Source organism: Ruditapes philippinarum, unplaced genomic scaffold (genome assembly GCF_026571515.1).
Source record: "Ruditapes philippinarum isolate M1 unplaced genomic scaffold, ASM2657151v2 ctg6853_1_1_1_1, whole genome shotgun sequence".
Taxonomy (NCBI): Eukaryota; Metazoa; Mollusca; class Bivalvia; order Venerida; family Veneridae; genus Ruditapes; species Ruditapes philippinarum.
This window is the reverse complement of record NW_026859378.1, coordinates 55,451-74,602: the sequence shown is the minus strand read 5'-3', so window position 1 is coordinate 74,602 and position 19,152 is coordinate 55,451. Positions and strand designations below refer to the sequence as shown.

General features: G+C 31.2%; 1 protein-coding gene across 1 annotated transcript in view; it reads left to right on the top strand.

Moving 5' to 3' along the window:
• The window catches only part of LOC132756310 (uncharacterized), a 50,369-nt gene extending 32,676 nt beyond the window's left edge, over positions 1–17,693 (top strand). Inside the window, exons 43-62 of the mRNA XM_060747346.1 lie at positions 135–379; positions 821–1,085; positions 2,147–2,340; positions 2,709–2,797; positions 3,477–3,546; positions 3,903–4,088; positions 5,475–5,981; positions 7,427–7,576; positions 8,037–8,307; positions 9,124–9,311; positions 9,597–9,881; positions 10,470–10,623; positions 11,859–11,900; positions 12,259–12,383; positions 13,223–13,287; positions 13,690–13,850; positions 14,101–14,215; positions 14,695–14,720; positions 14,995–15,271; positions 16,583–17,693. Of these exons, the coding sequence (XP_060603329.1) occupies positions 135–379; positions 821–1,085; positions 2,147–2,340; positions 2,709–2,797; positions 3,477–3,546; positions 3,903–4,088; positions 5,475–5,981; positions 7,427–7,576; positions 8,037–8,307; positions 9,124–9,311; positions 9,597–9,881; positions 10,470–10,623; positions 11,859–11,900; positions 12,259–12,383; positions 13,223–13,287; positions 13,690–13,850; positions 14,101–14,215; positions 14,695–14,720; positions 14,995–15,271; positions 16,583–16,670 (3,503 nt within the window). The 3' untranslated portion in view covers positions 16,671–17,693. The remainder of the gene's footprint in view (positions 1–134; positions 380–820; positions 1,086–2,146; positions 2,341–2,708; positions 2,798–3,476; positions 3,547–3,902; positions 4,089–5,474; positions 5,982–7,426; positions 7,577–8,036; positions 8,308–9,123; positions 9,312–9,596; positions 9,882–10,469; positions 10,624–11,858; positions 11,901–12,258; positions 12,384–13,222; positions 13,288–13,689; positions 13,851–14,100; positions 14,216–14,694; positions 14,721–14,994; positions 15,272–16,582) is intronic.
• Positions 17,694–19,152: the final 1,459 nt, after the last annotated feature.

Here is a 19,152-nt window from a genome sequence, read left to right as displayed (position 1 = left end):
AAATATTTATAGCTACCTTTTACATTAACTTTTACACATAATTTTACCAGTTTTATTTATTTAATATTGACATCTTGTTTCAGTCGTTAGAGACATTTATATCTGGCATTTGATTTTTTTCCGTAAACTTACAGAGACGGCACCAACATTTGTACCACCTAGCGTATCTGTTTCATTAGTGGCGAGCAATCGTACAGTTTCTTTTAAATGCAAGTTTGACCCTTATGCTAAAGAAGACTATTATTATCAAGTCAAATGGCGCGTTGAAGACAGTTCTACAAAAGTTTTGACCAAGCAGTTTTTCAAAAAAGATAACTTGGATGGGCTTAAACTAACAGAGGACGACTTTCTAACAAATAATATAGGTTTAGGAATCAATGTATGTAAAGATAACATTTTTATTCATTAAGGGATTACTTGATATTAAGCTTGTTTTATAACAGTAATGTAAGTCTTTCAGCTATTCATATTATATACTATTTAAAAAGGAAAAGTATCACACACGCACAATTTTACTCGTTAGGTACACATAAGTCATGGAGCTTTTGTGATGTTAATCATAAAATACAGTTATCAATTTTAGGAATTGCTTTGACATACTTAAAACTAATTTTCATGATACTATATGTATTGTAATAAAACCTAAAACCTAGAATTACATCATCTTAAGTTCATTTAAAACTTTAAAAAGTAAGAGATCTCTTTGTAAACAATTTTGTTTTCCATTCGACATACCAGCTGTGTCATACATGATATAAAATTAACGCTATCACATTCAAATATGTCACATTCGAATAAGATATAGCAAACATCTTTTTAGATATCATGTGCAGTGCGGGCATACAAGTCACGTGATGGACTGCCAGGAACTTTATCTTCCTATTCAAAAGCTTCCTTTTTCGGCATTGAGGTTCGCACGCCATACATTAGTCTTAGAAATGGCGAGACAAAGTCGATTGAGCTGATTAACTTTGTACCAATTATTTGTCACACTGGAAATGAAGAGGTGGACAAGTTTTTGAATCAAGGAACAAATTGTGATGTTCGACTCCAATATTTTTCACCACAATATGGAACCTGTTCTGGTAAAGTATACAGGGATAATATCAAATACTATTGTTTTTTTATATTTTGGATATATGTAATTTATATTCTCGCATATATATGATTTCGACCACTGCAAAAACAAATTCAGTAATGTTAGGTTAATATATAGAAGAGTTATACAGATTTGGGGACAAGACAAGCATTAGCCCATTCTGTTAGTTTTTGTATTTTTTCTCACTTAACATAAATAAATAATTTATAGACATTTTAAAAATGTGTCACAAAGCAGTATTTCCCTTTTTACGTATGTATCACGTTGGTCAAGAAAGGTTAACATTTCCGATAGATATTTTCAATAAAACTTGTTTCGCGTGTAACAAGACATATATTTGAAAACCATATGAAACAAAAAGGTTAGATTTTCCAATTTTTACATATAACAATTTCAAATTTGATAAAAGTGGTTTCCTTATAAATAGGTGTTACACCGTATTTCAGTTGACAACAATTTGCTAACGTGAATATTTTTTCAAACAATGTAAAAGTTCTGACAATTAAAAGTTTCTGTAGTTTAGAATCAGCTTGTTAACAGTCTTTTCTTACAAATTTAGGTTGATTTCTATTCGCTTAATGTACTATAACGGCTTTTATTTGTATTTGCATGAAACTGCTCCTCATTAAGTTTTAAAGTAACCTTTATGCACCAACTAAAATCTTAGTTTATAACAAGGACATAATAAACATGTAAATGTTCAATGTCGTCTTAGTAGTTTGTCGCTTGTAATAAAGCAATTTTACTAAAATAAGCCACTTGTTAGAAGTTGTTCATATTAATAAAGTATACATATATTCTCTAAAGATGACCGTTTGTAATATTATCAGAAAATATATGTTTTTTTAATATTTATTTGTTTTTTTTTTAATACGATCAAAAACTATGCGCACGAGGACGCTTAACAAAATGATAAGAATGACCTTATGTTGTCACAAGTTACAACAATTATTGATAAGGACATAATATTATAATAGTCTTATTTGCTACACTTTATTAAATATTGCATCTGTAAGACTGACATTGTTTTAATGTGTATGGTTATAGATGGTCCATCGTTCAAAGACGGATGCGATACCCATATAGCTAATAAAGATGTTGGCAACATAATTCATGTTAATATAAGCTCGGCCGAAAAGGGACAATATGGAGTCTCAGGGCACTTCAAAGTCTACCTGTATGTTGCAGCGAAAGATTATATGAAACTTTGGAGCAAAACCTACAAACTGCCTGTTATAAGTGTAAGTTGCTTTGGATATTTCTCTATTTTTATAATTATAGCATATACCATGAAATTCTCAGTATGTGAAATATATGAAAATGCAGTATAGGACAAATTACAGACTAAAATATCATACCTTCATGTATGTAGAGGAGCTGATTTATATTCTTTTTTTTCTTTCTTTGTGGGGAAGGATGATTCTAAGTCTTAAAGGATAAGCGTGAAAATATATGTATTTTTTACATATTAGAAAAGTAACAAAAAACAAACAAGTTAATCTTACGATGAATAAATACTTTTGAAAAATAAAAACTATTTAAAAGCATCTGTTATAAAGTCAATAGAAGTAGTCATAATGAGTAACGAACAGCGATTTAAATATTTTAGGTGGATGTTTTGCCTGAGGAGCAAACAGATTGGCGGGGTGCTATATGCAGTGCTAGAAATGATCCTCATATGTATACATTTGATCAAAGGTTAGTTATGTTAGTTGCTAATTTTACTTAACTTTAGGAAACTTGCTTTTATATTAACCAAGAGAAAACTAGATCTGATAAAATAATATATTTTGTACAAAAATCGCCTTACTGGTAACTAAGTAACAAATTACTAAGTTTGAATTTGGCACAAATATCAACTATGTAGAAGATTAATTTAAAACTTGGCTGACAAAGACACCTTTTGTGACAATATTCCTTAAGTAGTACAAGCCTTATTTTTCCTGTCTATTATGACATTTGCTACATTAATTCTACATTGCATTTTTTCAGCTGATAGCAAAATTCTAATACTAGAATCTAATGTATTCTAAGATTATAAAATTATTGAAAACCTATGTTATATTGGTGTCCCCGTGAGAGTGTCAAGTTAGTGCATTAGAGCATGAGAATTGAAAATGCAAACTTAAATAAAGTTTAATCATGTTGTGTTTCAACTTCAATTTTGTGATGCATAAAAATCAAGAACATTCTGCAATATTCGTTATCCGTTGGAATTAAATGGGCATCGATATTACCAGAAGCAAATGGTTTGCAGAGAACTAAAAGGGAAATACAACTGAAATAGGAAAAGTATTCAAATAAGATTATAAAAATAAATATTCAGTCATCTGTTAAAAGACAGCAGTGAACTTCATAGAATATGTATCAATTGCAGAGCTTACGAGCATCATGAACAGAGTGGTGAATATATTCTGTACCGACATAAGATTTACAAAACAGTTGAGGTTGGTCTTTTTTTATACGTGGTATTTCAATACACCTATACTGAAGTCAACAAATATATACAGTTTTTAAATAGATGCAGACAAAAACCTGATGATAGCTATTATTATAATTAATATATCATCTTCAATTTCTTAATGTAGTTTTGTGTTTAAAAATATTATTTTCATAGGCTTATCTTTATTACCTGAGGGAAGGCATTTTTATACGGATTAGGTGAAAGAAGTTAAATGATGATTAAAGAATTCAAAGGATTAAAGGGTATATAAATTAAAGAAAATCAGCCTATGATGAACTAAGAACTTAACTAAAAGTGATTTGAATAATAATTTTCTGATGTTTGATTTCTAAAATTCAGATACAACATAAAATAGCACCGTGTACAGGTGATGACCAATCGGCACAATGTAACTGTGGATTAGCCGTAAGAGCAGGCAGAGATGTCTATGTAATTAATGTGTGTGATAACTTGCTCGTAATTGGACTCACTCATTGCGGCGACGAAGCGTTGACTATTAAGAAAGAAAATGATTTTACCTACACAGTAAGCTTTTCATTTGTATTGATCATGCACTTTTCCCTTCAGAAAGGAATTCGAAATTTACCTTCCCCTCCCTAATCCCAATAAATTTAACTATACACTCTAAGCCCTGTAATTTCCATTCTCGCGCTTATTTCACCAATTAACTTCGTATTTGTTATTATTCATTACCCAAGTTTTTATAATAATTCCTTCTTAATTGACAATTATAATCAATATTGTGTAGCGCTATTCTTGCTTCTTCCTTGCGCGGGTAGCCTTACATGTGGTCCTGTGCGACTGCTTATTTTGGGAGGCTGCGTTCAGGAAAAGTAGCTTTCCGTTATTACATCTAAAGTTAGAGAGGCCCTAATTGGCACTATAAGAACCTGTAAAATTAACAACAAAGGACCGTTATATGCCTTGAAAGACACCCGTACGCAAAATTTAAACAAAATTTATCGTGTGGTTTATAAGTTATAGACATTTTTTTGAACTAAAACTTTGCTTTTAAAGGGCACTTTCAAAAAAAAAACTCTAAATCTATATCATTAAAATCATCTAAATCATTATATGATGTTTTCTTGATTGATAATTGTCAACAAACAAATACATTTAAAAGCATAGAGCAAACAAATCATACGTTTCTACGCAAAATGTTTAGACTTTGACGCATATTAAACCAGCGTTATTCAAATTATCCCTAATACTTACCACAATCAGGGACTGTTTTCAAAGGTTGTCTAAATTTTTGAAAGTATATTGGTTGCTCTTGCAAAATATAAAATACTTTTACCTCGTTGTTTTTATTTTATTAAACTAAATATATTACAATATTTGTTATTAAATTTTGCATTATTTGTCCTATAAATACCTATAAAAGTTATATATTAATTAAAATAAAACTATTTTTTGTTTCCATAAGGGATATGAGAGATACATTAATAATTATAAAAAGAAACAATAAGAAATAATAAAGAAATGCCCCTTCTGGTTTGAAACCCACGCCCTTCAGTTTCAATGCAGTTGACACTAATTTTAGCCTATTTGATTACTTTTCGAAGCGGAAGTAGAGCATTAGGGGTATACTATCTTATTTTAAACTATATTTACTTTGTATTCATTCAATGCTTAAGTGCACGAATGGAGACCTAAAAACATTGATGGCATGGTCTTGAGCCATCTCCAGCTTTAAACTGAAGCTGATTACTGTGATAAATCAACACGTGCAGGGCTAAGCTGGAGTTGGTTTGTTATTCAACAGTTTTAAGTATTTTATGTCCGACAAATTAAAATGATTATGGTATTTATTTCCAAAGCAATACTTTTTAAAATTAATATTACATTTGTGTTTTATGATATTTGATTGCAAATATGTGTAGATGTTCAATCATAATTATTTGACTACAGATTTATCTTCCTTTTGGAACGGCCGTAAGAGCAAGAATTGACAATCAGCCATTCGCGGGCCAAGAAGGTGGAAAGGTTTTAGACATAAATATTTTACCTTCAGTCCATGACAAAGGAGGGAACAGCAGAGGTTTATGTGGAACATTAAATAACAACACAAGAGACGATTTTCATCATAAGGATGAAAAAATTGGAACTATTAACAATAGAACAGAATTCATAAGAAGTTGGAAAGTTTTGCCCAGTGAAAGTCTATTTTCACTGCAAGCGGTCAATGCTAGAGATTTAGAGCCGTGGGTGTTTCCAATGTGTACTTGCGCTTCTGAAACTTCGAACCCTCTGTCGTGTAACAGAAGCATATCCGAATGTACACCCGGAATACGAACCGGGCAGCACAGTTGTGGGGAGGTATCATCGCGACGGTCTGTTAGATCTTTGACAAAGAGACCAATAATACCGATTGTCCGGCGGACTGATCATTATGCCAGACAGCATAGAATTATCAGAGTAAGTGTAACCAATTGAATATGTTATTATTTTATTAAGTTTACTTTTAAGGCCTACTAAAATGCTTTTGTTTTTATTTTTAACAGCTTTATTTAATATCTTTTTTTTCAAAACGTTACTTATTGGCCAGTTACCTATACATTTTTTTGATACGTTTCGGTAATTACATATATTAAGGACAGTTTCAATTGATTTAGTATTTTATATAGAAGTCATACGGTTTTATATATTGTAAAATTAGCGTTACTTTCTTCAGATGATAATTATCGAACAGTAAACCTTTATTTATACTTAATAAAGTTCAAAAGAAGGAATGAGGAATAATGTACACTTAATATATTAGAAAACGTCTTTTATTAAAGAAGACTTTACTAGTTAGACTGGATTAGTTGTAAAGTACATCCTTGAAATTAATTAACGTTAAGCTTTTGTATCAGTTTCTAGAACAACCGCAACAAATATATATTTTAAAAACAGTCTTATTTTTTCCGTCTTCATCAAATATAAGAAGTGATTAGAAATAACCATAGTTTTGAAGTGAAATGAAACAAAACCAAAAAAAATCCTGATTTTTTTTCCAATTAAAACAGGTGCATGTCAGATTATGATAAAAGAAAAGGGATGACTTATGAAAGCCAGTCATTTTTGTCATCTGTCGTTGCAGCATCTTAATATTCTTTATACCTATATATTATAATGTTCCAAATACAATAATAACATTTGTGCAAGATAAAAAGAAGGTTTACATCAAAATTTTGAATTATAAACATTTTAAGCTGTTAAACTGGCCTATTTTCACTCATTTAACACTTAAAAGTGTATATACATTTGCAAATTTATCTTAATTCAATAGTTTTCACCTAGCCATTCCACAAGAATAAAAAAACAAAAACATGGCCCCTTGCAGACTCTGACTCCACATCCAATGCACAGAATGTATTTACTTTTCAGAAAGGACGTTCTGTATTAAGCATCTTAATATACACAACATTTTGGTTAATGTATCATTCCTTTTGAGAAATCTAGATAGAACATCAACGCAAAAGTTCCTTATAAATCTGTGGAAATCTGTGGAGATAAATCTCAATACACGTTATTACATAATCTTAAAGCGTCGTTATGCTCATTTTTTTTTGTCAAATTGAGCTGAATTGATTTTATATTTCAAAGGATTGACTGTTATAATGATGATTAACCACATTATAAATACAAACCTGCCTAAAGTATAAGTAGAACGTTTCAGGTAAATTCCGATTTATATTTACAGAAATGTCCTCAGACCAAGTAAGTTGTGTATCGTTCATGCAGAATAAAAAAGAATTATTTGCAAAATGTAAACTTATTTTGACTTTCACCTGCTTACTCACTAGTTACTGCATACCCTTTGATATGCATAATGTCATCTTAATTTAAAAGATAATTTCAAATTTAATATTTTTCTTCAGAGAGAGAGTGACGAGAGAAGTTGGAACAGGGAACAGGCAACCACTCATTGCAGGGAATACTTTTCAAACTTGAAAGCCTTCGAGTTATGTCAGAAGATTCCATCAACGCACACTAATATTTCGGAAGAGAATTGTATTCTTGACATTCTGGTAAGAATGATGCAAATTATCTATAAGTCAGTCGGAAAAGTACTGATGAATCAGACATAGTGTTTTTTTAATAAACATATATTTCATATACATGTAATATCAAATTATATTTTTTAACGACCATGGGAGGAAGTAACTCACCACATTTATTTCAAGTTAAACATAAGCACTTTCGATAATTTGTTCATAGATCATAGTCGTGTTTCTTAAAAATGTAAAATTATTTAAAAGATAAGATGAAATGTGTACTAAATTTCTAAGAAAGCCTTTTAAATACGCGACCTCAATACCCTACTGATTATTAAACTAAGTCAATATGAATATTCAATTCGGTACAAGTGATTGATATTGCTTTATTTTAGCCCTTAAATACATGACCCCAATTCCGAATTGATTACATAACAAAGTCAAGATAAGATGACCATTCAGTACAATTGATTGATATTGCTTTATATTTTAGCTTACAAATTCATCTAAATGGACAAGCATATCTAAACAATCGATGTTGGATACCTGTCAAACAGAAATCCACCGAAATGCAAGTGTGAGACAAGTGTTAATAGAGAAAGCGAAGAATGCAACGATTGCGGCAAACACAAATTTAAATATAGGAACCACACTTCTCCCTCCAGCAGAGATAAACGCGATAGAACAAGTTGAACAAATTATACAAGATATCACTGAATTATCATGTTTGAACAACTGTTCTGGGAATGGAGCTTGTAAAAATGGTTTACTTTTTTTACCTTAAAATTGTAAAGTAATTTTAATTTTTCAATCATTTCAAGGGTACATTTACAGTTTCAATTAAATTTTTTAAAGGTAACGATGCATATAATTAATGACTGTTTAAAATTTTATATAATTTTGTATATGTACTATATATTTGCTTCATGAAAACAATTAGAATAAGTTATGAAGACTTTGGCAGGTTATATTGTTCTGTATTAAGCGTTGTTTGCATACAGAATTCGAACTGTTAAACTTTTTTAGTAGCGCGAAAGAATGAAATTACAGCAGCTCATTGTCTATGCGTATATTATGCAATGAAAAGCGACGTTACAAACTTGTAGTATTCTAACATTTCAAATACGGCCCAACAAAAAGGCAGTCTGCATTATATGTATGGTAGTTGCCGTGATCCATATATAAATGTACTTTATGGACGATAACATGATCTTAGACTAGTTTATTTTAATTCAATGGTTTACGTCAATACGTTAATATGGTTATTTTGAAAATATCTTATTATTTAAATAAATGAAATATTAATCTTTTATTTTTCACTTAAACGAACGGATCACAGCCGGTGCTTCTGCCAAGCATCGTTCGATATCCTGGCCTACATAGAGATAAACCAAGTTCTAAATCATTGTTATCTCACAATAAGTATTTTGCATATCAAATTTAAGTTGGAACATTATTTTTGAAAAATAAACTGAAAATATAAATAATGCATTTGAGTGTGTCCTTCATTCGACAAGTGAAATGATTATTAAGATAAAAATTGATATTTCATTTGGCTGACTGTCATTTCTATGATTTAGGAACATGTTCTTGCAATAAAGGATTTGGTGCAACTGATTGCTCCTTGGATATCAATAGACCCCCGCGACTACAAGCTATTCTTGACAACGGACTATGTGATGAAAATGTCTCCGATTGTACTCATATTTATATTTTTGGAGAAATCTTCGTTGGAACTAATTTGACATGCAAATTACAGGAATTCAGAGTAAGAAACCACCACAAAATATATTCGTTGATTATTCCTTACTTTTGTATTATTAAGATTCTTTATCAATTTGAATAATCTTATTTAGAATGTTAAGATCTGTAAGTCTGTAAATAGAATTCTCCTTTGGTTCTGAATTTGGCTTTACATTCAACTTTCCGTAACTTGTAATAATTAGTTTTTCAAACGAGTTGAAAGATAGCTTCTTCAACTTCAACTTGAATAGTCTAACTGATACCATAATGCTATTTGTTGTTCATAAAGTTGATCACTATTTTTGTTTAGATGGCAGTTAATGAAACACGAAAGAACACGAAAGTATACCATATAAAAGGAATAGCTGAATCACTGATAGAAGCAATGTGTCCTATAGCACACATTAGCACATCCAGAAAAAGAAGATCAGTCACCAGTCCTGTAGGATCTCAAGTTGATTTTGTCCATGGTTATGAAGTTTCTGTCAGTAACGACGGATTAAATTACGGAAACAAAACGTTTGATGTATATGTCTTTGATTCAACTTGTCAAACCTATAATAACCGGTCCGTGGGAATGACCTTTGGACTGAAGGTAATATTCATTTACAGCATAATCATATAACTAAGATTGTGTATTTGACTTCAAGCCGCATATCCCGCACCGCTGTAGGTTCGAATCCCGACGGGGACTTTTGATTCTGTAATGTCCGGAAGCTATTCAGCAAGCTGACGGAACGTCGATGGTTCTATCCAGATGTTTGTTCGCGCCTGAAATAATGCAAGGACACCTAAAGTTATCAGTAATGAGATAGAAAGTCGCCATATAAGATATACAGCTATGTCGCGACGTAAAACCCAACCAAAATAATATGATTTAAAACATTGTTTATAAATCAAGTACATTTTACCCTCTTTATTTAGGCATTAATTATATTGTCACGAAAAAAATCAAACGGACTGTGAATTTTTTTTTTTTAAATGCCTGTAATAAAACACTTATTACTCTATGATATATTGAACTTATTCACATCAATGCAAATATTGTTTTATTTATATTATATTTCTTACCGTATATAAAATAAGATTTACCGTATGTGAAATCAAGTTTATGTGTGTCATTTTATTTTTTCCTTCCAATGGTATATATGTTTTTTGCATCTTGGTGTGCTATTTCTTCAAGGATGGATTCTGTCACATTGAAGGGAAGTGTGTACAGAACGGCACACTATCCATGCACCAAACTATGATATGTGATACACGTATGAATAAGTTTAATTGGACGTTAAAACAAACTACAACAACCGAACGGGTTACATCGCCAACAACAACTTCTAGTAAGTCTTAATAATGCGTTGAACGACTAAGATAAATCGTTTTTATATATCATATTGTCTTTGTCATTCACTGATAGCCACAGATAGCTGATCAAATATGTGTTTTCCTGGCCTAAGTTACAGCAATGCACACATTTGACTTTATATGTTCATAAATAATGAATAATAAGAGAATTTAAAAATGTTTCTTACTTGATGGGGTTTAGTCCTAAACAATGATATTTACTACACTTATGTACCAATGATAATATAAGGTAATGCATAACTGACTTACTGTAGTTGTGCCTCTAGTTTTGCATGTTATTGAATTATAAATGTATTTAGATAAAAGTTTTATTCAAATAATGCTTAAAAGGGATCCGACCAAAGCAGTCAAATATAAATGAAATATACATAAGGATTATTAATATGACATCATCATAATCAGCCAGTGTGAAGACAATGATTCTGTAATTGTAAATTTGAAATATCTTTTTTTTAATCTAAATTCAATTTCCTTTGATCCTGTACAAAGTTGAAAAGATGTTTGAATTTTTTTCTTTCATGAGAGCGCTAATCGATTGATAATACATTATTTATATTTTCATAGATCTTTCAATGAGCCACCTTAATCAAAGTATTTAATTTAATATTATAATAGATGATGTTAAATGGTGTGTGTACACCTACGTTACGTGTTATTTGATTTCTTTCGGGACGATTCTTTAATAACTTTAAAAGTGTTGCGTATCAATAAACTGATGGAAGTTTCATTAATATTGTCGACCAAACCGAGTCTGATATTGTCAAGTATATAATTGAGATACTTATTCTGTAAGAAAGCGTATACGTGTTTAAGACAAACCTTCGGATAATGTAATATAGCATGCTTAAAATAAACGATGATAACAGAATAAATACGAATGCTCCCAAAATAATCGAATCATTTTTGTATATGTTTCGACTGATTTCTTGAATTAATTGATGACCAGACAAAACAAGGACTGTAAACATTTGATGATAAAGATAACGTTTCGTATCATCTTGACATATCTGACTAAGTGTCATTTGACTCTTCCTCGAATGGGTCTTTGTAGTATTGCAACAATTCACACAGTGGGGCTTCAATTATCATACCAAAATCCAATACACACACTGCAATTCTTACAAAATTATCGGAAATCTTATAGAAGTTGTCATTGCAATGATTGTATCAGTTGAATATGATGTAACCTTGTAAAATCATAATGTTTCAGGTTTCAAGACAGTCAATCCAAATAAAACTATAGCTGAAATAGGTCTGTTCATTTTCTTTTCATTCAACATTTTTACGTTTAAATATTATAATATAACAGCGAGTGTATGCTGTACGGAGAAAACTATATCATTTACCATTGTAAAGGCATGACAAAACAAGAGTCAACAATTTACCAGATAATATTAATTCCATTTAATTCTATCAGCATATTATGTTCAATAATTTAATCAGTAAGCAACTGACGATATGAGTCTGTCGAAACACAGTTACTGTAGTGAAAGCTAAATGTTAACTTTCTGTTATATATTTCATTTCTTCTTTGACCTGAACAGGTAGTTGCATTCATTATAATTAAAGATTTTAATATATATTTCTCATTTGTATATCTATTTATTCAGTAAAGTCAGAGCCGGATCTTGCTGCGTACAGGATAGAGCTGACAATTGATGTAAAACTCGATAGTTCCCACGATATCAGCAAACCAAACATATACAACGAGGTCTTGAATGAAACAAAAACTTCTGTAAGTTTCGTCATTTAATAATCGTTAGTTGGTATTTTAAAGTTCTTCTAAAACTGACGGATTTCAACCCTACCTGTTGACGGATGAATGAAGGATATCGGTCCAGGAGACCCCAAAATGTATGATACGAAGAGTGACAGATTTGTTTATTATCTTTTAACATTAAATGTTTAAGAAAAAAATTATGATAATTGGCAACTGTTTTCAAAGCAAGAACTTCAGTAATGTAAAATATCTATTATAGCTTCTTTTGATATTTAATCAATACATTACGGTTTGTTTTCACATATTGTTTGTATAAAACTATAAAAACTAACCTTGAACAGACCCGTAGTAAAAAATTGCAGAAGAGGGTCATTTTGTCAGATTTGTTTGGAGGGAAAGAAAACAAGTAGTTGTAATTTTAATCAAGATTTTGTCCTTTAAAAACCCTTGCATTTTACTTCGGATTAAGATTTTCCAAGACCTATTGTTGTTTTAAGAAGGTATAATTTTCAGACACAGACCGGGGAATGTTCGTCCTTGGTGCTTGATTTACGTTGCCTATCCCCTTATCGTATATGGTCTTGACAAAAAAAAATCTACATATTAAATGGAATCTTCTGATGCAATGTCAGGTGCAAATTTCAAAACCCATACTTCTGCATTTCCTAGTTACATTTGTAACGATATTCATTCCCTTGTACTTCTGGAGTGATTGTAGGGCTGACATCACACGCCATCACTCATCCCCGTAGCCCCCCCCCCCCCCCACACACACACCCCGGCATAGATTTCCATGGGTCTGTTCAATAAACAAACGTATTTATATTAACTCTTCATTTTTCTTTTTTTCCTAGCTGATGAAATATTATCGACAAACACTTGGCCTTGGACTTAAGGACGTTGTTATAATTTCTCTAAAGTAAGAAAATCCTGCTATAAGATCTAAATTATATTCCTATATATTATAAATTTTTGTTCGCTTCTGTCAGTTTAAGTAGTAGAAAAAAATGTATTATCCCTAACCAAGATATGAACCCACAGCGGAAAGGGACAAGTGATTTGAAGGCGACCTTAACTATTCAGCCACGGAGGACCCTTTTTATGTATGGGTATGATTCCCGTTGTACACTTAGAGACAATATGTCTGTTTTCAACGTGGATTTTTACGGAAAATACTCAACGCCATAAGTAAAAACAACATGCGGTCCGTTATAACTTAATGATGAATCTGAAAAACATATCCATCTTTTAAAACAAACAAATAATGCATTGGCAACGTAACATCAGAAGTGTTTTTGCTATATACAATACTCTTTTGTAGGAATGGTAGCCTCATTGTTAAGCATGCAGTTATTGCAAAGACGGATGATTTTGTCATAAAGGCATTCTCTTATGCAATTACTGGTCTGTCAAATGGAAAACAAATAAAGCTATTTGGAAACTCTCACAGTGTCTCAAATGTGGAGATTGATGGGAGGAAAGGCTAGTACAGTTTGATTTAAATAAGCTTTTTCTGTGGTTTAAATGTTTAAATACAACATAGTGCTGTTTACTCATTGCATCATATATATTAACCATTACGAAAAAATGTGGCAAAGACATGATAAGAAAAGAACGAAAACAATATAAAATTCATTTAGAAATTCAGTAACTTTCGTAAATTCTAATCAATATGGTGTTTTCTTCGATAATGCATGCTTCTTTTTCTCAAGTCGTTTTGTTGATGTTCCAGTTGGTGTTGAATCAGAACATTTCCAGGACTTTCTTCTTTGTGAAAGTTATACACAACTGCACCAATGCATGGAGCATGAAGAATGTGTAGTGGTGCAAGGTGCTGCAACATGCAAGTACGTAGATTCGTCTACCTTGTTTGCTTCATATATGTATATGAAATAAACAGTCTCGTTAAGTTACAAGAAAGATTTACATCCCAAAAACCTAAAAAAGGTTTTCATGGTCAAGTTTTTTTATTATTATAAACACTCAGTGGTTGCATGGTTGCATTCAATAACATATGCATATACGCGTTCATGGTGTGTTCTCGTACCATTTGTATTTTTGTAACGTTGTGCGATCGAATCATTGCGGTTTTATTTGTATTGTATAAATATAAAAAGGCACAACACGGAAGGGAGAGAATAAATGCGAACATCAGTGTGGTTTGAAGACTTTTTATTGCAGGACATACCTGTGTTGGTCTGCACAAACCTTCCTTGAGACAAATACATATAATACATAGATATTACCTTCACATTTATTTTCCTTCCAGTCTGATAACGTGTCCTTCTTATCCACACATAAAATATACTTATTCATATTTTTTCAGGAAATTATCTCAGGAGGCATCTGAAGGTAATGAAAAACTTATAATTTCTAGTTTAGTAACTTGTGTACGAGAAAGCATGCAATAGGAATAAACTGTTACCTTTTGCATAAAAATATTTCAACAATGGAATCAAATATATACAATGTCCTGATTTCTAGGTTTGAATTGAGTGAGAGCACCAGTCACGTCATCTGTATCTTTTCATTTTAGTAACTCTTTGTATAATAGTGTAATTCTTTTAAGTTATACTAGCCACATCAACTTTAATTGAATAAACTAACATGATTTATGTGACAACAGGTAATACAAACATGATCATCATAATCTCGTCTACTGTTGGTGGAGTCCTTGTTATTGTCATATTTGCGCTGGTCACGGTCCTATGTTGTAAAAGAAAGAAAAACAAGAATGGGTTGAAAAATCGCAGACAAACAACTGTCCAAAACGAGTACGATGGCATCCCTCTTGATTCTGTATCAAGAAGTGATGATCGTGGAAAGAAACAGGGTCATGACAATAGGGCTTACAAGGGCGAGTCAAAAGATTCAGCAGTCGATGATATGACTCTTGGTTCCGGGTAAGTGTAAATTCTTTGGTGATGTATCCGTTAAAAGTGGATATATATTTTTATCGGGTGGTTTTTGTTATTTTAAAAATATTTTTTTTTTGTTTTTTTGTTTTGTTTTTTAGTGGTAATGCTTTGCATTTTCCGAGTTTCTGCTTTATTTTATTTTTCTCCATTGCTAAGCAAATGAGTTTGATAATGATATACGGAATATAAGGACAGATTAGGCATACTCTTTTCTTGTAAGAAAGCTTTGGCAATGTTTTTGATGTTATTGTCTTGGTTTATGTTATAACATAATATAAAAATATACCGTATAAGTACCTTCTGCGGGCTTAATATTCTGCGATTTTGGTTAAAACAAGGGGTTTTAAATTTCTGCGTATCTTATTTCTGCGGTGTCATCATTCTCGCATTGATGTTTGTTATTTCCACGTTTTAATTAAGATATTTTTACAAAATTCACCGATACAAACGGACAACATTTCAAGATTTGTTGATGTAACATGTACATTACTTCTGCAGACGACATATAATGTGTGTTCATCGTAATCACCATGTATCGGTATATAAACGTTATTAAACAAAAATCAACAACGTGCAATGACAACAATTAATTGTAATACTGCATGTGTATAAATATGAAGTGTGAAAAATAAAACTATGGTAATACCGCACGTTGACACAATATATTGTACACATACAAAAGGGTATGTTTATTGCACCCGTCAAACTATTATTATTATAGTTTTATTTTAAGTTAAATCAAGTTTAGGGTGAGTGAAACACATACAAACACGATATTTGATATTTTTTAAACAAAAAGAGCATTTAGTCAAGTAAAGTAACTTTTTTTCTAATATTTTATTCATGACGGATACATAAAGAAAAATTCCCATCTACAAAATCTAATAACGGTACATGGTAATGTAAGTATACAATACAGGTAGTTGACATATTCCGACATACATGTAGACATAGCGAAAGGCTTAATTTTCTGTGGTTTTTAAATCTGCGGTGTCGCAGAAATAGCAGAAATTAAGTTCCCGCAGAAAAAGTACTCATACGGTACTTCAGAAAAATGCGCTCTTAGCAATTTAAAACGTTTATGAAACTACGTACGTTTTAATATCAACAAATATAAAATATATATATTGGTTAAAATGTAAAATATATAGACCACTTTTGATCGTAAAGATCGAAGCATGAAATATCAAAATTATAGATTTGGATTTGCTTGAAGCATATTCTTTAAATATTTGATTATTTATTTAATTATTTATATATTTATATTTTTATTTATTTATTTATTTATCTATTCAGATCAGTGTATAATGACGGGTCCTACGTAGAATCCAAGGACGGTTACATTTATTACTATGGAAAAAACAAACAGGATGATCGATTATAATCAAAACAAAAACGTTGATTTTCAAATGATTACAAACATTTTAGAAGTTTTCAGTTTTTATGAATAATTCAATATAAAACTGTGTAATTGTTATTCTATTTTATTTGCAAATATTGCAATTTTTTTATTAATCAGAAATTAAATAAATTATAATATACTAACCTAGATCAATTGAAGAGAGATAGGTATTTTCTTACACATTTAAATATAAAAATAATGAGGTTAACAACGAAACAATAATCGGCGAGCTCGAGATAACCTAACCTTAGCATAACATGCATTAGAACATTGCAAATTCCTAAAAAAACATCAAAAATAGCTGGCACCAAGTCTTGACGATAACAAGGAATCGTTGATTCAAAAATTAAGATATCTTATTTAATTTTTATTTTGTCAAATTTAAAAATGAATATTGTATTTACATGCATGTACAAATAATTAATGATTACAATAAACCAACGCAAAGTGGCGGCATGTCTGAGTGGTTAACGCGTCGGACTAGTAATCTAATGATCGCTAGCTGCATGGGTACAAACCCTGTCAGGGGCAAGTCGTTGTTTCCTTGAGCAAGAAACTTTACTCTCATTGCTCAGTACTGGTTGGTTCCAGGAACGGATTTGAAAGTGTATCTATAAGCTTATAGCTTCCTACACAATCGAACTAAAATTAATTCAGTATAAACCAAACCAACACATAAAAAAATTGTTACTAGGTGTTAAAACGTTTGTGGTGCTGTTTGTAGTATCTTTAGTCAGCATTTCATGATTTATTACTAAGCCGGTGCGGCCGGGAGTTTTTTGGTTGTTTAGTTTTTTTCTTTGTAAAAGCAAGTTTGCATAATAATATTATTGTTGTTTGATACTTCTAAATTCCTTAAGGTCGAAGTCTCTACAATGTTGATTTAATTAATATTTGTGTAGGGGAGAGGACACTTTCTGTACCATCCCAAAAATGTATTATGTTAATTCACATTTGAAATGTAATGATGCTGAATAATTGTTGAATAAATATGTTTAAACCTTAGTGTTTAATTATATTTTATTTCTGTTACTGCTACTTGTATATCAACAAATTGTTTTTAACGATCAGTTGGGTGTCCAGTGATTTGTAACCGTTAAGACGTTTGAAAATAAAGTAACTGAATCAAGCGTTACCATTTCAACACAAATATCTGGCAAAATGTTTCGGTTTTTTTTAAAGATGAGAATGAGGGGCTATGATGATTTAGATCTATTATTTCACACCTTAAAAATATAGCCAATGAATTTTCAGCATTTGATCTACGAAATGCTCCAATAGAAATAGAAATCATAATTGCACCAAAATCTTATCAATTTAGGTTATCCCCCTTCTGTCAAACCCTTGATGTACCATTTTGATGGGGGCGGCGCCGAAAACGTGATCACTTTTTTAACAATATTTCTCAACGAAAAACAGTGTTTGGGGTCTAAATAGGGTATTTTTCACTGGTTGAGACCTCAAAAAGGGACAAGGAAAAAACCGTCAAAATACGTCTATATGAGTTAAAAACTCAAAATCTAATGAAATCAGCAAACTAACCATGTTTAAAAGTTGACAAATCTGCAAGGAACACACGATACTACATGGTTTAGCAAATTTCAGGAAAACCTGACAGGGAAGTTTGGGGTATTTTTCTTACCTATTACTACTTCATTTGTGAATTAAAATGATTAATCTGATGTTTTATATATTAAAATATTTAAATATAATTAGAACCTAAAATATTTATATATTATCTTCATTTACTATTTGATATTGCTCACACTTCCTGGCAATATTATTTATTATTTGAATGGCAACCAATTTGTTTAAGAATAACTTTCATAGACTCAAGCTAAACTATGTAAACTTCAACAGATTTAAATGTAAACGAAGAAGAGTTATCTCCTTTTTGGAAAGTATCGGAAAATAACCCCCTCGCAGCGGTTACTCTCCTTGATCAGTGCAGTAGAAGGAAAGGATATCACTGCGTGGAGATTGATCGGACAACACCAGAAGAGTTTTCTCCCTTACAACTTAAAAGGCTGGAGTATTTCAATAAAAAATAACCAGAAATATAGCTCATGTTTTGTATTTTGAAACTGAAATCTACTCTAAATCTTAAGGTTGGAAAATCCATTACACATATCAAGCTGATCACCTTTGTGTGTGTGTACGAAAGGAAACATTTAACAAGAATATTTCTGAAAATTCATATCTAAATAAATAGGTAAATTTCCTCAAGCAACATTCCTCCAGATTTCTTAAAATATAAATTAAGACATGTCACAGTTTGTCAATGAAATCACTGTACCCCGTCTTGCGAGCATATTCGATTTAAAGGTGTACCCTGTCTTGCGATAACAAGCATGTGTTGCTTTAGATAACTGTACCCTTCTTGGGAGCCTTCATATTTTAACTTGTACCTTTCTTAGAATAACATGAAGTACAATTACTTATGTGCTGTGCATTTCATTCGTAT